Source organism: Sabethes cyaneus, chromosome 3 (assembly GCF_943734655.1).
Source record: "Sabethes cyaneus chromosome 3, idSabCyanKW18_F2, whole genome shotgun sequence".
NCBI lineage: Eukaryota > Metazoa > Arthropoda > Insecta > Diptera > Culicidae > Sabethes > Sabethes cyaneus.
The window spans coordinates 7906482-7933782 of record NC_071355.1 but is presented as its reverse complement, the minus strand read 5'-3'; the positions used below and the strand labels follow the sequence as shown (position 1 = coordinate 7933782).

The window sequence follows — 27301 nt, the reverse complement described above, 5'->3', positions numbered from 1 at the left end:
AAGACCATATCAGCTTCAAAATTCTGATTTAGTCTAACAAATCAGTCATATCTTCGAAATTCCACTGCGAGCAGAGGATCGATAGAGTCGCAAACCCGAAGTTTTCCTGAATATCAGAAGCTGGCTGGAAGTAGGTCGAATAAAAGATCGAATGTCAGGTTCTAAATAATACGATGATGCTGCGATGTTCGATGAGTCGTTTGGCCTCGAAAGTTTTTATATTTATGACGAAGTGTTTCCTGTTCCTCAAATTTTGATAACAAATCGAAATAGCTGCTCAGACAAATCGGACTTTGTGTCAGAAAATATCTTCAAATTATTTTCTAATCTAAAGACCAACCTTTATGTTTATTGTTTTGCATAGTTAAATGTTTGAAGCGGATATATAATATACCCATTCATTCATGTAATCTAACAGGCAAGACGGCTCTCCCACATCCCTTTGGCAACCAGCCAAACCAGATAAACCAGCAGACTATTTCTTTTTTTTTTCGAAAAGATATCTTGCAAATGTTATTTAGCTTGATTCTTTAATTTCGATGTGCGTTAATTAAGTTCGAATCAATTTTAATTTTGCACATAGAAATTTTGCAAAAAAGGTGAATTTGAATTAAAAAGAAAAATTGAATTCATTAGGAAATGATAATTCAAGAGTAAACAACCAATTAAACCAAACAAACCCTTTGATACGTGAAATTAAGGAGATATTTTGCGTCTGGAATTTTTCGAAATACACCTGGAAAAACCTGGAAAAGTCAGGGAATTTTATTTTCGCTAGATAATCGACACCCTGCATAACAGGTATAGCAATCAAGCTTAAATATCTCCATACATTTTCTTCGTGACCGCTTTGCTTCACAGCACTATGGGCCAGAAATTAAAATTTCGGGACAAAAATATTTGCGGTTGAACGGCACGTCTCAGCTCAAGGTGGTCTTCGGCAACTTTTTGAATAAAAAATTGATGCATATTTTGAAGGGGTCGTCCAATATTTAAGCGTTACTTAAACAACAATTTAAGTAATAACTTTTTCAGTAAACTTTTTTTCACCTTTTTGATTTCAAAATATTAAAGATAAACCAATTTTAAGTAATTTTTCAGAAGACATAAAATTTCTACCTTTTACCCATTTTCGGCAATAGTCCTTTGTTTATAAACGACCCCTCAAATCACATTTCTTCCGGTAACATGTTTGTTTTCATGTTTGTTTCTAGAAAATATTTTGCACATAAAAGAGGAATATTTTTGCTGCAGACTGTTTTGCTTTATATGCATTAATTAATAAGATATAACTGATTTTAGGTTAAAAACCGTCTGATCAAAAATCCGAATATCTTAGCCATCTGCAAGTATCTGCAACTAGTTTGCATACCAATTTATAGGAAATTATTAAAGCTATCTGTCCAAATGTGTATTTCAGAGAATACCTGGGAATACCATGGCTGGGAATAGCGCGGATTTTTTTTCATACATTTTATAACTTAATAAATATGCATCTTAGCGTCAAATAGTCTTCACAGAAAATATGTATTTAAACATACTGAATAACTTTGTAGAACATTTGAAAGCAATAAAATAATCGTGTGCAAAGTTATTGAGTGTAATTGATTTTTAAGTGCTCTTTTTTAACACATCATTATATTTCGCAATCGGTAAGAGATAGATAGTTACTTTATTCAGCAAAGTTGCTTATTTTAGTATGTTCTGCAACTTTTGGAGAGAAAAAACTTTTTTTTAAAATTATTTAAGAAAACAAAAGTTTGTATCACCCTAATAGGTGAATTCATGGTCACCCTAATAGTGCAGGAAGATGCGTTATATTTTATTATTTTACTTCTCCGAAGACACCACCCTTGAAAAAATACAGTAGACTCTCGGAAAAGTTAATTGATTGGGGAATGGGTCGATTAACTTTTCCGAAATATTAACTTTTCTGAGTAGTCCTAAAAGTCATTAAAAATGACTCGGATAGGACTTATTCTCGGAAATAGGATTTATATTTGTATGTATCTGGAAGTTCTAAAAAGCAAAGCCTAGGTGCTACATTCCGTTAACGAAACTTGACCTTCTGTTTTTATACGACAGACTTCGCAGCCAGCTGTTAGAGTGCCGGATAATTGAAGGGCCAGTTGCTACTATCCTATTGACTCTTACAGCCTCTCCCAGTCGAGAAGTTGGAAGTTCTGGAAGTTTTTATGGAATGAAATATGTAGAAAGATCGTTATGAAATAATACTTAGTTCCTTTTAGTAAGTTTAAAATAGTCGGCAATACAGTTTACTTTTGGTCCTTGATGTGCTTTCTTTTGCATTTAAAATTCAATGTGAGTTTGCGCTTTTCTAGTATGTTATCAAAAATCCTGAAGTCACTATGTGCCTGTATATTGAACTATTGTTGCAACTGTCCGATACAAGAGTTTAATTTAATACCAGTTAGGATGCACCTCTGTATGAAACTGTGGAAAGACAACAATCCGAACAATGAGAAATAAAGATAGAAGTAAAACACGTGTGAAACGAACGCTTGGACAATCAATAAATTCATACTTTCAGAAAAGTTAAGGGAAAAATCAACTTTTTAGAGTGTTGCATGAGAGCTGATATTCGCTTAACTTTTCTGAACAATTAACTTTTCAGAGAGTTAACTTTTCCGAGAGTCTACTGTACACATTTTTCATCAGACGGTTTTTAGCCTAAAACAGTTATATCTTATTAATTAACGCAAAAAAAGCAAAACAGTCTTCAGCAAAACAATTCCTCTGTTAGGTGCAAAATGTTGTCTAGAACATCACATTGAGCTGTCTGTTGAAATAAACATGTTACAAGAAGAAATGTGATTTGAGGGGTTGTTTATAAACAAAGGTCTATTGCTGAAAATGGGTAAAAGGTAGAAGTTTGATATCTTCAGAAAAAATACTTGAAATTGGTTTATCTTTAATATTTTGAAACCAAAAAGGTGAAAAAAAATTTCTCAAAAAGTTATTACTTAAATTGGGGTAAAGTAACACCAAAATATTGGACGACCCCTTCAAAAGATGCATCATTTTTCATTCAAAAAGTTGCCGAAGACCACATTGAGCTGAGACATGCCGTTTAACCGCAAATATATTTGTCCCGAAATTTTAATTTGTGGCCTATAGTGCACAGGCAGAGACGACAGTTAAATACACCATCTGTTTACTGTGATTTCGATTACTCTATTTTTAGAAAAAAGCGACTGAACCCTCTCGTCTCGACAGGTCCAAGTTTCTTTATGACGTTGACTTATATTAATTTGATATCTGTGCTTCTGAAGTAGGTCAGAAAAAGTGATAAGGTCCTCTCGTCCTAACAAAATTTCTTAGGAACACTTTGAACCTAGACCAATTTGATGTCTGTGTTAGAGCAGTGCGCCAGAAAAAGTAATAAATCTCCTCATCCCAACAAGATTTCTTAGGACCGCGATAAACCTAGCCCAATTTGATATCCTGAAAGTGAACAGTTATAAAAAAGTGAGCGACCAACCCTATCTTTCGGCCGATTGTATCCACATACTGCAAAAAATATTTAAAACTGGAAAAAAGGGGTTGACGGAATATTTAGTAATTTTCAAAGTGAGGAAGAATTAACGACGAAAATAGATTTTGGGTTTTGGACGTAGAACTACGTCTTACCGCAGGGTGTCAATCCAAAATTTGGATTCAAGCAAGCGTCACGAAAGAATGAAAGATTTTGAACGCTAATAGCTTTGCCAATTATGAATGGATTTTCATGGTTTATATACCGATCGACTCATAAAAGATGTAGCAATTATGTGATTTCTATTGTAATTGTTTTTCAATTACTAATTAGTGAAAATTACCGAACAGTTTCAAGGTCAAATTATTCCATACATTTTCTTTGTGATCGCCTTGCTCCACAGGCAGGGACGACAGATAAATACACCATCTGTTTGTTGTGATTTCGATTACTTTATGTTTAGAAAAAAAGCAACAAACCACGCTCGTCCCAAAAGGTCGAAGATTTCTTACGACGTTTAGACTTATACTAATTTGATATCTGTGCTTGGGAAGAATGCCAGAAAGAGTGGTAAAGCCCTCTCGTCCCAACAAGATTTCTTAGGACTGCGACAAACCTAGTCCAGTTTGATGTCCTGAAAGTATACAATTTTGTTAAAGCATAAAACCCCCCCCTTCCTTTCCACCTAGTTAATTTTTAAACATTGAATCTAGTCCAAATTGATGTCCTGAAGGTGAAACGTCACAGAAAAGTGAGCAGCAATCCTTTCGTTTTGCCAGATTGTATCCACATTCGCGACTACGAAGTTGCTAATAGGGTAAAGAACTAGTTTTAAGCAGTCTAAGCGGGTCACTGATTGTTTTACCTTATTACAAGCGATGGGTTGACTAAGTGGGGGATATCAGCATACCAATCTTCTTGCTATCTTTAGTTCTTCAAGCTGTTACCATTGGAAGACACTATTGTTGAGCTAAACTTTTGATTTTTCGCTTTAAAAGTTGGAGCAGTGGAACTAATTTTGAACACACCGAACCCATTTTCACCCGCAAGGTGCTATTTTAAGCAATCCTGAAATCTGAATTTTTTTACGTCCCGTTAAAAAATCCCTCGAACTTTTCCCCCTATTCAGTAAGTTCGCGTTCCTATCCGCGACCTACTAATCGGCATCTGATGCGTAATCGGCATAGCGTATCGGCATAGATGCGTAAAATGCCATCTGTCTAAATTGTTTATCGGGGAATACACTCACCGCACTGTTCGGCAAACGGTATTCGTCGTCTCTTTTATTCTCTGGTGTTCTTATGGGAAACTGCGAGTTTGACGTCTCACTCGCTGTTCATAAGGATGGTGGGAGAACAAAAGAGGCAAACATAGAAGTGCACACGATCTAACTTTAGAACAGTGTTGTCAAAGCAAATAACATTGAAACACATCGTTGCTTCATTAAATCACTGAGAAAATCTTCGAAAATTATTGAAAAAGCTGTCTTTTGTGTTGTTTTTATTAAAGAAAAATTAATTATGAACATACATTTCTCTTGAAAGTATTGAACCACGTTTTCACCATAGGAGGTTTTAGTTAATTTCAAACTTAAAATTCTTATTTCCAGAACCGAAACAGTGTTTTTTGCAACACGATAGTTCATCAGTTGTGCTGCAGCTGCTGCTACTGGTGAACAGGTTCCGTCAATTCAGAATTTGTTTTCAGTTTTGTTAGAAAATAATAAAACTTTTGGCTAGTGACAAAGCCTTAGATAATAGAAAAAAAGAGACTGAATAATATGGTATGTGACAATTGAGTGCTTGACTTTCAGAGTGGTTGTAATCAGTGCTGAAAATTTGATGAATTCGTTAGTAGCGAGGTGGCGATTGCTGAAGAGCAGCTGAAAAATGTACGTTTTTGGACAACAATTTTTAATTCGTCATATTTCTTGTCGGAAACCCAGTATTTTGTGTTTGTGTGAATCAAATGTATGGTTAAGTGATTTGTGAAGATGATCCTATCAAAAGATTTTGAAAATATGAATAAAAAAGTGCATTTTCTGATCATTTATGTTCAACTGATTAAAATAGGTAACACTGCTTAACTCGTTCCTTACCCTATTTGTTTGGTTTATGCGTGAGAAAAAAGTGAAGGAAGTATTTTTGCTTTTGTTTTCACGCAAGTTTTGAGAATGGGTTTTCGTGTAAGTGCGAACAGGATTAAAAATCTCTTTAGCTTTCGCAGTCGCGAATAGGTACTGCAAGAATTTTTTTCGGAACTGTTGTCTTACAAGGAAACAGGGCTGAAGGGATATTTGTGCATGTGAAGTAACGCAGCAATTCTCAAAGTGAGGAAAATCAGCGACTCTTTTGTCCGAGAATAGTCTTGAATGTTTCAATTGCTGCTTTGCGTCAGTTAGTTGCCTGCAATTCTTTACTAGTGATGTCCGTTAATCATTTAATTAATTCAACTAATCGATTAACTATAAAAATATTCGAATAATTTTTAATCGAATACTGCCAGCACGAGTAGTTGAATTAATCGAATAGTTCAAAGGAAACAATATGAATGCGAATAATCCTCTAATAATGGCCGCTAATCGTTCATAATCGTTCGATTCGAATTATTCGATTAATCGTTCGATTATTCTTCTTATCCTTCTATCACAGGGGTGAGGGGCCTCAAACCATCATAAAATAAATTAATTCAAAACAAATCCAAGCCTCCAAAAACCTCCACATGCCAAATTTGGTTCCATTTGCTTCATTAGTCCTCGAGTTATGAAGAAATTTGTATTTCATGTGTATGGGATCTCCCATTCTTAAAGAAGGCACTTCTCATTTCTAAACGGTTACTTTTCCAAATTAGGTTTTATTCTTCAATTATTATTTTTTAGTGAATTGATTTTTCAATTTCAATTAAATTTTTCATGTGAAATTTCTGTTCGTAGCAATGGATTGTATTCTTAGTCACCTCTCTGGTCGACTGCTGGACTGCTCGATTGCTCAACTGGTTAACTAGACTGCTCGACTGGACTGCTTGACTGGACAGCATGATTCATTTGCTCGACTCAACTGTTCGATTCGACGTTCGACTCGAATGAACTCCTCGCTCGAATGAACTCCTTGACTCAACTACTCAATTGGACTATTCGAATCGGCTGCTCGACTTAACTGCTCAATCCGATTGCTCGATTCAACTGCTCGACTAGACTACTCGATTTAATTGCTCGACTCAACTGTCAGCTTGAATCAACAGCTCGACTAGACTGCTCGACTTAGCCACTCAATCCGACTGCTCGACTCAACTGCTTGACTTAACTGTTTGATTCGACAGCTCGACTTAACTGCTCGATTCAACTGCTCCATTGAACTGCTCGACTGGACTACTCTACTGAACTGCCAGACTCAACTGTTCGACTTAACTGTTCGAATGAACCGCTTGACCCGACTGCTCGACTAGACTGCTTGACTAAACTGTTCAATTCGAGTGCTCGACTCAACTGTTCGACTAGACTACTCGATTCAACTGTTCGACTGGACTGCTCGATTAAATTGCTCGACTCGACTGCTCGGTTCAACTGCCCAACTCGACTCGACTGGACTGCTTGACTGAACAGCTTGATTTAACTTTTCGACTTGACTGCTCGACTGAACTACTCGTCTCAACTGCTCGACTGGACTACTCGACTCGACTGTTCGTCTCAGCTGCTCGATTGGACTACTCGACTCAACTGCTCGAATAAACTGTTCGACTGGACTACTCGGCTCGATTGCTCGACTCGACTGCTCGACTCGCCTGCTCAACTCGATTGCTTGTCGCGATATCATATGGTCGGTGTTCAATCAGACCGGACCAAGTCGCAAAATTTTAAAAAATGAGTTAATGATAGCAAACGTTCAAGAATTTTCTAAGCAACATTTAACTCTACATAAATGTTGCAAACAGCCAGAGTTAGTCAGATGATTTCGAATGCAGTAAACTTTCAATGCGTTTTTCTCGAAGTCAGAAATTTGCCACTCGGTTCTGTCTGACTTATGAATCGGACCATATGAATCGGTTTGCGGCAGACAATAGACGGTTCAGAGACACTCACACGAAAGAGCCATATTGCCCACCTATAGAATCAGTACAGTGGAGATAACGTTTTTATTCAGTTATATAAAATCCAATATGACCATAAAAACTATTTGTTTCAGTTTCCGGCTGACTCTTTTATGTTCAACATCTGAGAGCTATATTATGGAATATAAGAGCTCAAAGAACTAATACAAAGATTAAACATCTTTGCAAACACTGGCCAATGAAATATATCCACAGTTTTCTGAATTCTTAACAGACATTTATATTTTCCGGATCGTAAGATTCGGGCTCAAGTAGTGCCAAATACTGTTTTCTCTTGTAGCATTTTATCTTGTGCAGAAAGAGCTCAACCAGCAGAGCTAATTTTTTCTTCACACACTGGAGACTAGAGACTGTTTGCTCTGTATCCTAAAGAGAATATCTGACATGCATTTAGACGGCCTGAAACGATTTGCTTCGTTACCTTAAATCATGCATTCTGAAGTGCTCCGGCAGAAAATGCAAGATAAAACAAAATTGTCGCTAATTGGACTGCTGAGCAAAACATTCTAAAAGCAAAACTTCTGGAACTTCTGCGCTTTGCAGTAAAATTACTGACAATCGAGATTATTTTTAGAGCATGGCATAAACCTCTGAGCAATCGTACGGATCAGTTTAACTGCTGAGGTGAACAATTTGAACACCCGCAGTACGTTGCATCAACCGCGTCAACTGTTAGCCGTCATCATCAGCTGAAATTGAAGTGGCAATCAAACGTCTGAATTGCAGCAAACCACAAAGTTATACTGCATTTAGGCCAAGATGCAGAAAGCTGACCCAATATTGTATGGACAATATCACAAAACTCCAGATCAGAAAATCCCAGCTGCACGAGTTTTTTGAGCTCAAACGTAAAAATTCGTTCTATTGCATGCCTGTGAGACGTGGTGCATCATATCGGCGAAGATAACGCGGAAACTGCAGATTTCTTTAATCGCTGCCAGCGATATATTTGCTAGCTTCACACTTGGATCTCCAATTTGGAACACCTTCGCCGATGGTACCAGCGCCAAACCGAAACAGGAATTCGGGAGCATAGATGGAAGTAGATCCTGATGCCAGTGAGGTAGTAGCAACCACACTGGCATCAGAAACAGAAGCCTGATGTGCGAGATGGTTCGAACAGGTCAAAAGCAACTTTGCGACTTCCGAGACGCCGGGAAATTGGCGACGAGTAGCCCAAGATCGAGTTGAGTTGAAACGACTTCTTGGAATATCGCTAGCTACCTCGGCCCTATACCTGACGATGGCAACCTGGTTGTTTTTTGTAGATTTTGACAGAAACAAATGTGTGCTTTGAAGATCATTGAAATTCCTACATAAATACCTTTCTTTTGGCATCAAATTTCAAATCTAAAATTTGCTCCATTTGATCACTTTTCAGTCACTTTTTGTATCTGTTTGGTCACCTTTTGGTCACTATTTCTGTTCATTTAGTCACTAAAATCACTTTTTTGGAGTGCCTCTTTGGCAATAGTTACACAAAAATTTTCAAAATACGATATCATTGTCAATCACCAGAAGAAACGTGATTGCAGCCAGATAAAACTCTTAGTGGAACTACAAACTCTAAGAAGCGGATAAAACTGATACACAAAGCACGGGCATTTTGGAAATTTTAGCTTGTCTTATTGTGTCAAATTTATAGGAATGCATTTATTACAATACAGTCATTAAATGCGCCACATTAAACTATCCATTTTGCCGCCAAGTATTGATTGCATTCAAAAACTCCAAGCATTCGTAGATCAGCGTCCATACATACTCCAAGTGTGTAAAGGACTAGCACAGTTAGCTATATGGATTCCTCCACTATTTTATATCGTTCTCAATTCAGCTTCATCTCGGCACCAACAACATTTGAAATCCCACGTTCTCTGTCGGTAATCGTATGCTTCGTTTTGGCAGTGTTAGTTGTGAATCTCATTCTCGCTGCTTCCAATTTAATCAAAAAGCCTAAAGGCCTCTTCCACTGCTCTACGGTTCCGCTAATATCGACATCATCCGGAAAGCCAACAAATATATGAGATACATCGTGATGATAGTCCCGTTCTTTTCCACGTTTGCCCGTTTGTCCTCCCAGTTAGCTTCGAGGTCATACGATATCGTCGTATGTTCGAATCTCGGCTGGGTGGTGCTTCCGGAGTCAGTAGGACTGTTGGACTAACCCCGTGATTGTTCTGTACTCTATTAATAACTGGCCGCGAAGTCTATGTCACCAAATAAGGGTCAAGTCTTAAAGACGTTTATGCCCCAAAGGCTTCCCTTACCTGTTCCTGTTTCAGAACCCTGAGGACTCCTATTTCATAGCAAAGGGGATTCTTTTATCGAGTTATAGGTATCTAGGCGTGCGAATCTTTTTGGTTCGTCCGGGTTTGTTTTTTTTCACGTTTGTGCTTCGTATGGTCTTCAAAGGTGGAAGACAATGTTGAATAGCTGGCTAGAGAGGCTACGTACGTTTTATTGAATCGTACGCAGCCTTAAAGTCAACAAACAGTTGGTGAGTTTACAAGCTATATTTTCGCAACTTGTCTAGTAAACGAGGCAGAGTAAACGTCTGATCCATCGTCGAGTGATCCTTACGAAAATCACCTTGGAACCTTGCTGCCAAAGGAACACCTTATAGGCTGAATTGTACAATAATGGTATGCCTCGGGAGTTTACTCGAGAGTTCGGTACTCACATTTGTGAACGGAGGACCTGAAAATTCTTCGTTTTCCTCGATTTTCTCTCATATATTGATAGATAATAAACCGTAAAAAGTTATAACTCACAAAAAACGAATTCTAAAATAGTCTGTATCACTAACTTGTGTTGTATTTTTCTTTTTTCTTTGTTTTCGATGCCATCAGTTATGGCAGCAGGGCTTACGTGAAATCACCCACAACTGTAAGATCAGCAATGTCTGTCCGAGAACTAATCTCATGAAGCAGTAAGTCAGTATTGTACAGTAATTGTGTGAGGCTTGCTCGAGTAGAAAAATGCTAGATCAATATGAAACTTAGGAGGTTGGGGCAGTGACAATTGCTAACATTGAACTTGTAGGCTAGATGATTTTCCACATTTTCCCGAAACACAGTGGATTGTCTGTTGTCCCTTTATGGACTGTCGCGATTTCCCACTAGGAATTCTAGTGGGTTTTACTTGCAGCATCGATTATTGGTGTCGTTATTCCCTTGTCAACTGTATAATGGACATTCACATGCAGAAAAGTTGAAATTGAGACTTCAGTTACAGTCCAGTATAAAGCAAAATACCCTATATTTGTACTTAATTCGGTATGACTTTTGTTCCTCAAAAAAGGTTAATAGTATGTGTCAATCAAAAAAGTATTTGGTTGATGTTGCTTACTCCGGACGGTTTTGTAACGTTATTGGATGTCATACCACTAATTAATTCATAAACTTCCCGTTAAGTAAAAAATATCCTCGCGAATTCCCTTGTTTCCCCATGGAAGATAAACATTGAATATACACTCAAAGTTTCTTTTTAAATAACAGGTACCGCTCCCATTCCAATAATCAAGCAAATTACCTTCTAGTTTCCCTCTAGTTTGCATCACTTCAAGTGCTATACAGGCCCACTTTAAGTCGTCCCATTCCAGTCTTAGAGAGTCCATTTTCCCTGTGCAACCGAACCGCACGTCCATCCATCCATCCATCCGTCCTTGACTAACGGACGAGGTAAAAGAAATGTAACCAGTCATAATTGAATAGTGCTTTCATTCTATTCCGAGCCGGTTCACACACACAGCAGACACCTTCCGCGAACAAAAAGGTCCTTCGGACGAACCGACCGACCGACCGACAACACATGCCCGGGGTTGATTGTCCGACTTTTACCTTTCCTGAGGATGTTTTCCTGTGCCTCAACTCAACGACGACGACGCTGGTGCTGCCTGCGATGGCGTTATGCACGAGACGAGACTGACTGAGCCAGAGCTCTCGGGATGTAACAAACACAATAATTGAAACGATACGCTCCGAGAAACACTGTCTGTAAGTCTATTCTTCCCGCAGGCAAGCACAGGCAGGCCGGGCCGGGTCGGGCCGGCAGAGTGGGTACGTCTTTATCCAAACCACATATCGCTTGTCCCATATTCGGTTCGGGTTGTTAAACTCTAGGGTTGTTCACTTGCCGATCATCGGGAATTCACGAAGGTCCGTCCGAAAACGCGCATCAGCCGTTTCCGAATATATGATAATGTAGGCTTAACGGGTTAACGTTCGACCTGCCCCCGGTTGGCCTTCCCATCGAGAGTATCATCCTATCATTTGTGATTTAATAACACATGCCACTATTGCAGCAGCAGCAGTGGCATAGTCATATTGAAGCGAACGCCGCCAGGATGTGGCCATTTCACATCGCACACACACACTTCCCGCCCGCCCGTGTGCGGCAGGATGTGGTTTGATGCCGGGATATATCCATAATGGGTGGTACATCCCGCAACGATGGACGGCGGTAAGCTAGACGAGATGAGATGAGAACGTGACCCGGTAATGGTTCGCAGAAAGGTCAACCGGTCCTCTCGTTTGTACACGCAATTACCTAGGTGAGCGATATGAGAGTGACTTTTGATGTCTCGACGACATTGACTGCACTTTGTGGTACGTCAGTCAGTTAGAGTATAGGAGTCTTTGCAGGGCCTTGCCGAGGAACAAGGCAGCACCAGCGGTATGCCAGTGTCAACCGATTGTCATCCATTGTCGGGAGGTGTGTGATAGTGCAGTGCAGTTGGATTTTTTCTCTCTTTCGCAGCAGTTGTCCATAAACGAATTGCCGTTTATGAGCATCATGGTCGTATGACATTGTACTTTTCGATCGATCCCTCGGTAAGTCAACTCATCGGTAAATTGATTAATGGTCGATCTTGCAGTTTGCGTTGTAGCGGTTCGAACAAACCCTTCAGTAAGCATAAAAAATCATATAAAATTCCTTTTGGAATAATTGTATTGTCAAGATCAGTGCCAATCAATTTTTCATTCCAATTTGCAAATTGTCCCAGCGGCCCAGCGCCATGTCAGTTTTGCTAAATTCGACTTGGGTCTCAGGTATTACTTTACCAATTCAATGTTAAAAAAAGCTGGCAGAAAGAGAAAGAAAATTGTGTCTTACCCCAGTACACAATGGATTACTACTCAAATTCGCAGACTTTTTAAAAGGACAGATTGGAGTGTTATGAATGTTGATGTAAAATAATAAAATGGAACACTTTTGCACGATTGAGAAAATAATGCCAGTCGTGGCATTATCTTTGCTAAACTTACTACATAAAGAAACTAAGGAGTAACATAAAAAGACTCGGTATTAAACGAGCTGGAACTATGACCGGCTGTGAAAATGTTAGAGCAGCAAGTTTTAACGCCTTTTTTGTCTATAATAACCCGTGGCATTCTTTTATAGAAGTAACTTTGGACGTGCAACTTTTGGTAGCACGTTTTTCCTTCTGTGGTACAACATTGGACGGGGTTTTTAAAGGACACATGGCTGACTAAAATTTTTCGAAACTTTTTTAATGCAACAACGCTTCCTAGAACGGTCAACAGTTTTACTCGTCAAGATGTGAAACTAATATTTCGCGAGATTCGTTCAAACATCGCATAATGCGTCTGTGGTTAGCTAGGCCTGCCTCGGGCAATAAAATGATTAAGTAACATCATTCCATAGATTCAAGAAAGATGGGGAATGTGGGGATTTTTCTCACTGATCATTGGGAGGCTATTGGCAGTGTGATGGTTATAGAAATAAATAAAAATATGAAATTTGAAAACCATTTTTGTGCTAGTTTTGCATATTTTGTAACTACAGTATTATTTTTATACTATTTTTGAGCCGGTGTGTGTCAGTTTTGGCCCATTTTATTTTCATGTATTGTTTTGTTTTGATCATTCTTATCTCGTCATTTTTGTGCAACTTTTATACGAAGCGTCCTATTTTAATGCAATTTCTGTATCATTTACGTATACTTATATCTACTAATTCCAAGTATATTTAGTTTAATGGGTCTTTGTGTAAAAATAACTTACTTAGATCAATCGTGAGTTACACACGGGCGATCAAATCATGCTATGCTATGCATTCTTGCCTTTGCCTTTTTATCTTTGTACCATTTTTAGAACGATTTAAAACATAATTTACTTCAACCATTTCCTTCGTCTATTGTAAAAACTATCTTCACAGAACAGAAATGGAAATTAGATTCCGAACACGTGCCTTGCTACCTTCTATCAGATACTAGCGAGCCTGGTAGTAACGAGGGACTTTTTCCACGAAAACACACGAACTCCCACGAATGCAAGCAAAAGCATAAGGGTCACGTAGGACTATATCAGATCATTAGATCAAAGACTGATGTAAACTGCATTTTTGGCATATGTATGTTTGTAAGAATCCATGAGTGTCATTGTTTAAGTGAATATTTGAAAGAGAAGAGCGAAATATTCAGATTCAATTCGTCATTGAATGCAATGGTGGCTTTGAAAATATGTGGACGGGGGTTCATAAGCACAACGCCTGTAACTATTGAGACATAGAAAATTCTTAATTAAAAATAAAAAATAAAATGTGAACATCATAGAGGTTAAAATAGTAATGTATGACCAGCCCACAGATTATTGTATTAAATATGATTATGCCAGACATGTTTCAATAATCTTACTTTAACTCGCTTGTGGCCTTTAAAAGGGCCATTGGTTACAAATAACGTTAAAGCCAAAGCACGTTTATCGCAAATATGACGTGCCAGCAAGGATGGAAAAAATCGCTTTGGGTGAACAACCCCGTTGGAAACTAAGGTCTTATACCAATAGGAAAGGAGCCACAGTGTGTCTTGACACTGTAAGATGGCAGGCCCATCACGCAATAGCAGCTGGAGGCAACGTACGACAGCTGCTCACGATGGGACATCAAGATCGTCATCGAGGATATGAACGCCCATGTCGGCAGGGAAGCAATGTATTGACCGGTGGGTGATCGGGCCCCATAGCCTGCATACCGACACGAACGATAACGGCCAGCGACGCATACACAGCTTCCCGAGGCTTGGTGGTCAGAAGCACTTTCTTTCCCCACAAAGATAACCACAAAGCCACCTGGAGATCACCTGACCAACGAACTTCGAACCAAATCGACGGTTCATACCTCGCGACAAAGTCGCCCTCCTCGGTTAAACATTCGGCCGAAAACTACGCGCGCGGATGAAGCTCTGCCTTCCTCTGTGGAGCTAGATGCTTCGACCCTCGAAAACGGATGGAGTAGGATACGCTCGGCCGTCAACGAGGCCGCGACCACGGTGCTAGCAGTGGAAACCTCGAGTGCACGAAATGATTGGTTTGACGGGGAATGCCAACAGGCGTTAGAGAGGAAAAAAAAGAGGTTGGAAAAAGTATCTAAGCATATCGACGAGAGGGAATTTGGCCAAGTATCGACGAGCGAGGAATGATTTGACCACGATCCTGAAGAAGAAAAAGCGCCAGTAAGAGGATAGAGATCGTGAGGAACTGGAACAACTATCCGGGCTAATAACACACGCAAGTTTTACGAGAAAGTGAAGGGCTACACACCTATACCTGGCATGTGTATCTAATCACAAACGAGCGCAAGGTGGTCGATAGGTGGAAGCAGTATTTCGATGAGTACCTCAACGGCGATATTGCAGCAGGAGACGCAATGGAAGTTAACCTCGGAGTGCCTACAAACGACAACAGCGTGCCGGCTCCCGATCTCGAAGAATAATAAAGCCGCGGGAAAGGACCGACTCCTGGTAGAGCTCTACAAAAATGGCCAAGAACCGCTAGCAACGGCACTTCACTGGCTGATTTCAAGGATTTGGGAAGAAGAAAAACTACTGGAGGAGTGGATGGAAGGCGTAGTCTGTCCAATCTACAAAAAGGGCGACCGGCTAGACTGCTGTAACTACCGCGGCATTACGCTGGTCAACGCCGCCTACAAGGTGCTCTCCCAGATTTTGTTGCGTCGTCTATCCGCATCAGGCGGGCTTTATAGGGGCCCGTGCTGCTACGGATCAAATCTTTACTCTCCGTCAAATCCTTCAGAAATGTCGAGAGTACAACGTGCCCACGCATCATATTATCGTGGATTTCAGAGCAGCATACGATACCGTTCAACGCGAACAGCTATGGCAGATAATGCACGAGTACGGTTTTCCGGACAAACTGACGCGGCTGATCAAAGCTACTCTGGAACGAGCGATGTATTACGTGCGCGTTTCAGGGACGCTCTCAAGTTCTTTCGAATCGCGCAGAGGGTTACAGCAAGGGGATGGACTGTTCTGTATGTTATTCAATATCGCTATTGAAGGTGTGATCCAGCGAGCGGGCATCGAAACGAGGGGAACGATCTTCAGTAAGAGTAGCGAACTCCTAGCCTTTGCAGACGACCTCGACATCATTACTAGAAACCGTGGGACGGCGGAGGCAATCTATGTCAGACTAAAAACGGAGGCTAGGAGGGTAGGTCTACAAATTAATGCGTCGAAAACCAAATATATGGTAGGAAGAGGCTCCCGAGAAAGTAACGTTTACCTCCCACGCACAGTGACTATTGACGGCGATGAACTGGAAGTGGTTGATGAGTTTGTATATTTGGGATCTCTGGTCACCGCCGACAATAACACGAGTAAGGAGATCCAACGACGCATTCAAGCTGGAAATCGATCCTACTTTTCCCTCCGCAAGACGTTTCGATCTAGGAGCATACGCCGCCGCACAAAGCTGACGATGTACAAAACGCTAATAAGACCGGTAATCCTCTACGGACTTGAAACGGTAACTTTGCTTACGGAAGACATACGTGCACTTGCCGTTTTTGAACGAAAGCTGTTGCGGACTATTTCTAGCGGAGTGCATACGGAAAGCGGAGAGTGGCGGAGACGTATGAATCACGAGCTACAGGCATTGCTTGGAAAGATTCCCATCGTACACCTAGCGAAAGTTGGGAGACTACGGTGGGCCGGCCACGTTGCAAGGATGCCGGACGACTGTGTAGTGAAATCCGTTATCTTCAAGAACCCCACCGGCACCAGGAATAGAGGGGCTCAACGTGCACGATGGCTCGACCAGGTTGAAGCCGATTTGTGTGTGTCGAGACGCGGAACGAATTGGCGACGGGTAGCCCAAGACCGAGTACAATGGAGAGGAATTCTTGACACGGCAAGAGCCACCCCGGTTCTAGGCTGAATAAGTAAAGTAAGTATTGGTAAATTAATTTTTATATATTCCAAAAAACTTAATTATCTACTTTTGGGTTACTGGTGTATTTTATATATTTTCAGTGAGCGAAAAAAGAATAAGAATAAGAATTAATTATTGTATGCCGATGACTGTCAAATATATTTATTGGTAACGCTGAATGACAATCTGACAACTATCTGATTCGTTAGATTAATCTAAATGACAACTACCGAATACTGTTAACAAAATTACCGTTAACATTCAACAATGTATTGTGAGATACCTTAAATTCGTGCGGTTAATATTGGTTCCTAATTCAGTGAACCTGGTATTAAAGTTGCAGCTTGAGGCTCGGAACGAGAGATGGAGAGGAACCTGAGTCGCGATACTTTGGTCCTAAAACCTACTAGCGAACACTCGATGATGTTTCCTTCCTGGAATTGCAAATAAGCCACGGCAGCATAACCAGTTTCGCTTGCGTCGACGAATATATGCAGCTGGATATCGTTATCGTCGCCTGTGGTGGCCAGCATTCTATAGCAGCGAGGAATTTCGAGAGTTATCGCTGGGAGTGCTCAGCACTCAGCACTGTATTCCACTTTTCGAAGTGTGAATCTTCGATCGGATCATCTATACCGCTGAAAGTTCGTCGTTCTCCTGAATTGGTGTCTTTAGAATCATCAGGAATTGTCCTATGAGCCTTAACGGGCCGCAAACCATTATTAGAGTTGCCGTTTGGTTGGTTGAAGTCGTCCGGACAGAAGAAGCTATAGACAAGATGAGTGGAGGTCTTGTATGCGAAATGATCTGAGGAGCTATAATCCCATGCCGAGCATCTTTTCGACTGAGTTCTAGCCGCTTAGATTCTTCTCTCCTGTCGTCGTCTCAAGCATCGCGTTCAGGACCACCGGATAACTGAATTGCTTATGATTCCAATTCTACGCTCAGTAACATGTCGTCAATGAAGTGTCGTTTAACTATCGTCTCAACGTCGGCGGGGTATTCCTACTCGAATCTCTTTGTGCATGCGTGTTGTACGGTATTCGGTGAACAAGAGGCTCCTATATGTGAAAGGATTTGCGTCGGACTCTTTATCCTTCCAGAGAAAGCGCTGGCAGTGTTGATCTTCCTCTCGTATCCGAACCTGGTGATACATCACCCAAATGTCACCGCAAACGGCAGTCCGATACTCGCGAAACTGGTTGAGGATCTTGACAGCAGAGATGTGAGCGGGTCTGCACTTTTTAGCAATACGGAATTTAGTGAAACGCCATGGTCGACTGCCGCTGCATCCCATGTCATATCTTCTCAGGTTTGTTTGCGTTTACTACTGGGAACATGGATAAATACCATAAACGATGGTATGTATTTGGCCTGAATCTCCTCTTCAGTCAGCTTGTGAATGTCCCCTTTTGCGCGTGATCTTCAATCTGAATGAGGAATGAGGTTAAAATGGGCCTAATATATATTTAAAGTATAAAGTGTAAAATATAAAGTGTCATTCAAGTTATTTGGGTTTTTGTTTACCATCAAGCGCCTTTTATTCCACACCTGCTCTTAGTGGTGCTGCTGATACGTTTGTACGACGATTATTCAACTCTTATTCCATAATTCCTCTTAGCAACGTTTGCGCAACATTCATTCCACTCTTATTCCACTCTTTCTCTTGCTCAATGTCTATTCGACTCTTATTCCACACTTACATAACAACGTAACAACTGAGTTATGAGCGTACAAAACGTATCCACTTTTCGTTATGTAGTAATTTATTTTTCGTATCATAAAGTGCATCGCAAGAACGTAATAAAATTAGATTTTTAAATATTTATAATAGCTTAACGTGGTCCTACGTCAACAGGCGATAGGGTCTCTGATGCAACCTTTCACCCCTTTTTATTTAAAAATAGATTATTTTTTGGCTGCATAAAGGTTGATGAGACGTTGATCAAGCGACTAAAAAAGCATTGCAAAACTATTTCTCCTTCTAAAAATAGAATTGATAGCATTGCGCAAATTAGTTATTTCAAAAACGCGCAAAAGCCTCTATTAAGCTCCATTACAGCTTAATTTCAGACTGATCAAACGTTTTTTAGCTGAATTTATTCAACCTGTGGCTGAACTATGGTTTAGTTTTAGAAATAAAAACCTTTTTTCAGCTCTTAAACATCTAAGTCAAGCTTAGGACTTGCTAATAACTGCTTTGAAGCTGTAATGTAGCTTAATACAGGCTTTTGCGCGCTTTTAAATAACCAATTTGCGCAAAGCTGGAAACAAGGCGCACAGAGGCGATATAACTGCTTAACAAGTGTTTTTCTGTCTCAAATCGAAAGGTTGTATAAGTTTTCCAATTTCGGCTGAATAAGTATTGTACAATTGTTAACATAAATTTTATTCGATGTATATTCTGCTATGGTTGAATAATTATGGATGCTAAAATGCTTAATCAGCACATAAATGTTTCTTGGGTAGGCCCGTTACCTAATCTTAAATCTAATTATAAAATATACAAGCAGTCACACTAGAAATATTTTATAAAAAGACAATGAAAAACACTACCATAAGTATTTCCCAAAAAATAAGCTAAGCCTAAGTTTTGTGAATAGTTTGTGGTCCACAGCGGTGGCTCAAAAGTTCTCCGTTGTCGAAGCGTAACTGTGCTATCGTTCCGTGTTAATCTACTAGCAAGGGATGGGCTTACGGTTCGTCCTGACAGAATCTTCACGAAGAACACGATATCGGCAATCTTGTCCCTTACGTGGACTGTATCGAGGTCCACTAAGGTGGACTCCGTTCCATCCGAGGTTCCTTAGATTAATACTGATAAATCTCTTCTGAATTCCTTCCATTCGTTGATTGTACGTTATGTACTGCGGACGCCAAATAACGCTAACGAAATATAATTTGCTCCCGACGAGACCTTTGTAGATTGCTAGTATCGCATAAGGATCGTCTAGGTCACGCCCAAATCTTCTGACTAGTGAACATAATTTCAAGCTCTCATTGGCCACATTGTCGATGTGCCTAATGAAGGAAAGCTTGCGGTCGAATGTTACCCTTAGGTCTCGAACACATTCTGCACGAGGCACAACTTTATCCCGATAAACATAATCAAAAATCACCGGGTGAACTTTCCTGATGAATGTCATAATTGAGCACTTGTTCGTGTTTATTTCTAATCTGCGTTTTTCGCAGTATTTGCCGACATGTTCTAAATCGAGCTGCAGTTTCAGATAGTCATCCATAGACTTAATAAGAAAAAATATTTTTACGTCGTCTGCGTAGATCAGAATATTTGCGTGGGAAATAACTTCAGGCAGTTTGTTTATCAGAAGCACGAGAAGCAGTGGTCCTAAGTGCCTTCCTTGCGGTACTCCGCAGTGTACAGTAAACGAATAACATTTGTTTAGACAAACTTTCACATATTGTACTCTCTATTCTAGATATGATTTCAACCAGTTGTACAGCGAGCCTCGAATACCCAAATCTTCCACTGCCTGCAAGATGCTATTAATATTAACGGCATCAAATGCTTTACTCATGTCTGCATATTATATACAATCCACCTGCATGCCCTTTAAGATATAATCCGTGACCATTGAGGTGAACTCGCAAAGGTTCGTGACTACTGATTTCTTCTTCAAGAATCCGTCTTGCGGTAGAGATATACGACCAACCATATCGTTGTAAAGGTGACTATTAGCACAGAACAGAAGTGGAAGTCCGAACGATTCGGCGATCAAAACTGGTAACAGAGACTTTTTTGTTTTTCTTTTTCTTTGGGAAGGTTTTCGCAGAGAAGCGAATAACAGCAATATAAGCAGAACGCTCGCTGCCAATCGCATAGCAGCTTTCACATGTTTTCGTGCGCATTCGTATGCATTCGTGTGTTTTCGTGGGAAAAAGTGACTCGCTACCGCCAGGTTCGCTAGTATCTGTAGAAAGTAGCATGTACGTGTTTTGATTTCTACTTCCACTTCTGTTCTGTGCTATTAGCTAAGCTAACAAAGCCAGTGATGAATTGAATAACTTTGTAAGAGGAATTGCAAATTCTTCTCGGAACTCCTTCAGTATTCTATTACCTAGCATAGTCAGGTCCTGCTGACTTATTGACCACGAGCCCGCGGATGTCGTTTTCTACACAATTATTAGACAGTTGATATGATACTTCGTCAATATCAGCAATGAGCGATTCGCTAATGCTGCCGGTTGCGTCAGTAAATACGCTTTTAAAATACTCCGAAAAAAATTCTGTTAGCGATTGAGCATCGGTAGATGTAGCACCTTTATAACCAACACAAGCCGGAACACCGCGGCTCATTTGTATCACATGGTCTTTGTTTCCTATATGACCCATTAGGCTTCCTCAAACACTTTCGACATAACAAATATATTTTTTTGTGCAACGTAAGAGCACCACAATCACTAGACACAATCGCGGACAAGACACTTCTAACTCTTACAAAATGTAAGAGTATGTTTGTAAGAGTTAGAAGTGTCTTGTCCGCGATTCTGTCCAGTGACTTTCGACATAGTCTGCTTTATCTAACCGTTGCCCACCCCGCGTCATAGCTTAACTCCACAAAGCGCTTACATTTCGGGATGTTCGAGTAAGCACCTTTGCACACAGGACACTGTTTCTCGGATTCGCTAGTGCTAGCTGAAGTCGAGAAAATTAGGTATGGGTTTGTCCCTGGAGCCCAGTCCATTGTCAGTGTCGAAGGTAATCGTTCCACGTACGAATCGTAACGAGGCATTATACACGAAGTCTTGTACTTCACCAGCTTGGATTTGCCACGAATGTCTTTAGTCAATCGATATATGGTGATGGTAGAGCCCGAACCTTGACGCTTGCTTGAATGGTTGCTTCCGGTCTCCCATAATGTAGATAAGACACCAGTACCGTTAAACGGGTGCAGCGGACGACACTTGATAGCTTCCAGGGCCTTTCCCTTCAGGCAGTTTTGGAGTCGCAGCATTCTTAATTCTTAATTCTAAGACCCGCACATATAAGTGGAGTTACTAAAAACGGAAAAGAAGAGCGGTTAATCTTCAGGGTTACCGCTGAAGTTGAGAGGACCTTTAGACACTGTCTGTCTTGTAGCAAACTGACTCCTGTTAAGGATGCATACTGTTTCATCGGTAACTGGTGGTGCGGGGGGAAGTATTGGAACTCGTTGACTCAAACGCATCGGTCTGGACTTCCGTGCTGTGGCAAACACAAATGGATCACGTCCCAGATAACACAAGATCGTAATAGAAAGTTCTCATTAAGTCGTATGCATGTTAGTTTTACATTGGAATTGCATAATGATTAGAGTATTTGACACCCGATTCGTGCGATCGTTTCGCGGCGGATTACGTCTGACGCTTGCACAGTACAGGGTTTACCTTTTACATCACCTCCAACAGCATGCCTTTTCGGCATTGTTCCCGGTGCGGGGCGATTCGTTTTATTGTCTGGCTGTTCTGAGCGGCACTAGGAGTTTTTTCTTGATCGGGCGGCATTTGCCGGATGCGTTCTTTGACTACGTACATGCTTACTCGAACCGCCTTGCTGATCTGCATTTTTTCCGGATTTTTTCCGGACCTCGGAATTTTTCGATAACGACATCTCTCGGATCAATTAGGCCATTGCAAATCATATTTAAAGTTTTTGTCACCCCCCCCCCCCTTGGAAATTGGCTTGAAAAACCGGGGGCCAAAAAAATAATTTGTAGGATATGAGTCAAATTTCCTTTTTATAAAATCAATTGTCTGTGGGCTCTACAGTCTGAAAAACTCGAAAAATTAATCTCCGAGTTGAATTAACGCTTCTACCACGAAACAGAAATGGAAATTCGAACAATGGAATTTCCGAAAATCATCCAAAAAAAAATTTCCTTCGTTTTTGTCTTTTTTCGTATATTTTTGCGTAGAAAATAATAACGTATATATTATAAGCAAGAATAGATTCGGTTTTCACGTTTAAACGTTAAATAAAAATTCTTAAAATCCTGTTTTTTTTGTTCGATTAAAAATTCACTTTGTTTTTATTTTCGCCCCTCCCCCTTCAGTGACCGAACACCAGAAGGACTAAAACTTTATAAAATATTTGTAATGGCCTTAATAGAATTTGTAAAATGTGACAATAATAGTCGCGAACGCCCCCAGAGTATACCGAGCATAATTTGATCTGCCACTATTTGCCAGCTTGGGAAATATTTAAGCTCAAAAAAGTACTATTTTTCAACAAAAAAGCTCAAAATATCTGAAACTTTAGAAAATAACATATAATAGTGTTCTACAGAAACGTTGATTTTGGCGAGATAAACAACTTTCTAGAACACTATAAACACGTAAAAATTGACCAGAATAAATCAAGGTTTAAAAACTGTTTTAAAAGGTTTGTCCACGAATAACGCTTCATAAATAATATCCATAAAAAGATACAAGTATGGTGTCTTTGACAAAGTTGTTCGTATTAATATTTACTACAACTTTGCTGAAAGTACCAAACCTGTATCTCAAATATACGAGAAAATAAAGTTCGTATCTCACTTTTAAGGGAATTAATCACCCAAAGATTTTTCTCACAAGAAGGGGCTTGTTATACCAAGAAATGTTCCTAAAGATACTACATGCGAAAAACTTCATATTTCGGCGCAATATCACACGATCCCGTATTTCGCTGTTTGGACCACTGTGCAGTCTTATATTAGGTAGTCTAATCCCAATTCTCCGGGTACAGAGATATAATAGCTAAACTTGCCGTAGCGACGTCCGGCAACAGACTGCTTATTTCTATCGCACTGACCGAGTAGATAACAGTCTATCTTCTCGGCGGCAGAAACAAAAAGCAATCAATATTTACGTTGGCATGAAAAAAGTTTTTGTAGTAAAAAAGCAATCATACAAAAATAGTTATCGTCGCCGAGGCGATTGTGTTGCGTGAGTGTGGGAAAATGATAGAATTGGCGACAAAACGTATGTACGAAACCCTCACAAAGGACCTGTAAAGTTTGGGCCTGATAAATAAGGGGTCATTGGCAAAACAGGAATTGAAGAAGAGTTCTTAAGTGACTCGGGATGCGACAGAGTTATAGAAGTGGTGGAACAAAATAGCCGCTCACGTTAGCCAACAGAGTGCCCAAAATATGATGAGTGGGATTCGAAGAAAAGTTCGAGATTTCAGCAAAAGCAAATCGGATTCGGTGTGTTTTGTTGTTTTTTCTCTTAAAAGGCAATAAATGTTCTACATGTTGAATACTCAACATTTTTGTTTCATTAACATGGTTTCGAGATAGACTTGTTTTTTACCATCAGATATTAAATGACTCAAAGTTTACGATAATCTTGATAATATACCCAATTACTAAGTAAGATTGTAATAAAAAATTATGTTAAATAACATTAACATAATTTCTTCATTTACTTCTATAAATGATCGACTGGAAAACAATCAGTTAGAATAAAGATATCACTATCAGCTGGTTTAAATCTGATCATCGTAAGTCGTTTCCAAATCAAATGCACTGAACCTATCATAAGCAGTGAGCAACGAAAACGGTGGGACGATAATATTCCATCCGCGCACTTATCCAAACAACCTCGTCACTTGTACTAATTGAATCTGTGCCCGCATTGTTATCCACTTCCATCCATCCATCCATCTATGCCATGTGATCATGCTATTAGCATAACCAATCAGCCTGCGCTGCACTGCCGCGCCGTGCCACGGCTTGAGTGGCAGTTGAATTGCTCTGTGGGACACTAAACGAATAAATTTCGCACTGATGCGTCGACGACGACGAGGACGAGGACCGTCGTCGTTCCGATATAAACCTAACTGCAAGCGCCGATTACTCTATTGTCGTCTCGACCCAGTCCGACTACCCGATCCTCCAGTCGCTTTTTTATTGCGACACTTAAGTCAATTTACCTGCATTCTACCGATCCATTACGATCGTAGTCTCGCAGCAAATCTTTGCGGACGTTTCGTATTAGAATAGATTGTCGACGAATTTTATTAGTCAACATATAATCATTATTATTAACTCGTATGGTAAGTAGAACGCTTTGTCACCTTTCCTCATTGCATATTCAATAGTCGTGATTGTCCGTAAGTTAGTATCTAACCAAGCTTGATAGTCCGTTCGCTTAACTTGCGCTGTTGTTGGCATCTGCATGTTAATTAATTTTAATGTTGAACACCTGTCCAAAACATGATCAACTAATGTCAATTAATTCAATTCTTCATCTTCTTCACTCCAACAGTTGGATGAGACTGGGCTTTCTGGTGGCTCCAAGTGGTAAAGTTCCGGTGAAAGTGGTGGCCAGAACATTTGCGTCCGGTGAGTAGTACAAAATCGACTCTTTTTTAACCTTCTAACTCATCAACCGTGCTTCTTTGTTAGGTAAAACGGAAAAACTGGTCTACCAAATTCTGTCCGACCTGGGTCTGCCCAGTGGAAAGAACGATGCCATCGAAAGAGCCGATTTCACGTTCGAGAAGTTCTACGAACTGTACCACAAGATCTGCCCCAGGAATGACATCGAGGAGCTGTTTCGCGCCGTGTAAGTTACCGAAAATGATTACAAAAATGTTAAAACCTGTTTACGAAAATCATTCCGTAAATTACAGTACGCAGGGCAAAGCAAATGCCATCAATCTGGATCAGTTTATAAACTTCCTCAACGAGAAGCAGCGCGATCCTCGGCTGAATGAAATTCTCTACCCATTGTACGACGAGAAGCGAGCACTGGAAATCATCAACACCTACGAGCAGGATGAGACAGCTCGCGAAGGAAGTAAGCATCAACGACTCAACCGTCTAATTAATCATACAAACTCATACCAACGTCATTTTTGGTTTGCAGAAAGCCTCACCAAAGACGGCCTCATTCGGTACTTGATGTCCGACGAGAATGCGCCGGTATTTCTGGACCGGCTGGACATCTACATGGACATGGACCAGCCGCTGTCGCATTACTACATCAACTCGTCTCACAATACGTACCTGTCCGGGCGTCAGTTCGGCGGAAAAAGTTCGGTCGAAATGTACCGCCAGACGCTGCTGGCCGGCTGTCGGTGCGTCGAGCTGGACTGCTGGGACGGCAAGGGCGAGGATGAGGAACCGATTATCACCCACGGTATGGCCATGTGTACTGATATTCTGTTTAAGGTTTGTGTTTTGGTATGATTGGATCTGGGTTTAGTGGATTAACGGTTTTTGATTTTTTCTCGTAGGACGTGATATATGCCCTTCGTGATACGGCGTTCGTCACCTCGGACTACCCTGTGATTCTTTCGTTCGAAAACCACTGCTGCCGAACGCAGCAGTATAAGCTTGCAAAGTACTGTGATGAAATTCTCGGTGATCTGCTGCTGAAGGAGCCACTGCCTGATTATCCGGTAAGTGATTTTGCTCTATTTAGTTTCTAGGCAGGAAGCAGGGAAAATTTTTTCACAATTGTTCTTAGTTCATCGTGTAGAATTCAAAGAAAAAAATGTGTAGCTAATTCCTGAATTGATACGACTTTTAAGATATAACGATGATTAATCATAGACATATTTAGGATAGTACTCTTTACGGCTTTTATTTTTCGCATACCTTGATTTGGTTAAACAGAAGAGTATTTCTCGTGTTTCACATACGTTTCTTCCACTCGTCCCACGTGCCACATATCGCTGGCGTAGTCGACTTACATATTCCAAAATTTTGGATAGTGCAGTCTAGTTTCTGCAATCAAAAGTATCGAGATAATCAGTTTTTTGCCATGTCCGGTCCTCGGATGGAGAACATTGGTTCTCCGACTAACAAAATGGATTGATGGATTTGGAACGACTTCACTTCGGCCTCCCATCGGCTCCCAAAATGTGAAAAGTGAGAAAAAAGAGGATCTTTCCAAAATAAAGGCAATAACCTTTCCATTCGTCTGTCTTGGAGCTAGGTACTCGAAATTTCACCCGGCGACGAAACGATTTCACCTCGCAATGATTCCTGACGAAAGTTGTCGTATTATCGCATTACAGCTTGATTAATAGATCGTGCCGAGCTGACGACGATTTGAACGATTTAAAACACGCGGTTCACATACGGTTTGGAACGAATTTGAAGCAAACCGCTTTTACCGCCAGGCATTGAAAGGTCTTAACGTACATTTTTACATTGGTCATGGTCCCTCTTGAATACAAATAACGGACATAAAATGGCCCGCAGTGGTCTGAGCCAGCTTTGAAAACAAAAGGTGAAGCATCCGACCTTGCAGAGGAATGTTTTGGCCCCAAAAAAACGGAGTAATCGTAGGTTGACGAATCTATTATTACTTGTAACAAAAACACCAGCCGATTAAGTTGCAAACTTCGAACTTTCGGGTGCAACTGGTTTTTAAATCATGGCAAAAATTGGACCAGGAACAAGATTTAGAGCAGAACTGGACTAGTAATTAGAGTTGAAATCGGACTTGACATATGGCATTTAATTGGACTTGAAATTGAACAAATTTGGGTTTGAGGCTTTCCTTCAAA

General features: G+C 40.3%; 1 protein-coding gene across 3 annotated transcripts in view; it reads left to right on the top strand.

The window, feature by feature from the left end:
• LOC128744392 (1-phosphatidylinositol 4,5-bisphosphate phosphodiesterase) overlaps positions 1-27301 on the top strand; it is a 185127-nt gene that overhangs the window by 124383 nt on the left and 33443 nt on the right. For 2 of the 3 annotated variants that reach the window (XR_008412387.1, XM_053841375.1), the window contains exons 6-10: positions 25048-25124; positions 25188-25347; positions 25415-25581; positions 25651-25955; positions 26021-26185. Coding sequence is in view for 2 of the 3 variants with exons in the window: in XM_053841375.1 (XP_053697350.1) it covers positions 25048-25124; positions 25188-25347; positions 25415-25581; positions 25651-25955; positions 26021-26185 (874 nt within the window). In the remaining variant the exon portion in view is untranslated. Of the gene's footprint in view, positions 1-10528; positions 10533-25047; positions 25125-25187; positions 25348-25414; positions 25582-25650; positions 25956-26020; positions 26186-27301 lie in introns of those variants that run through there. The other variant, XM_053841376.1, reaches the window with a different exon arrangement.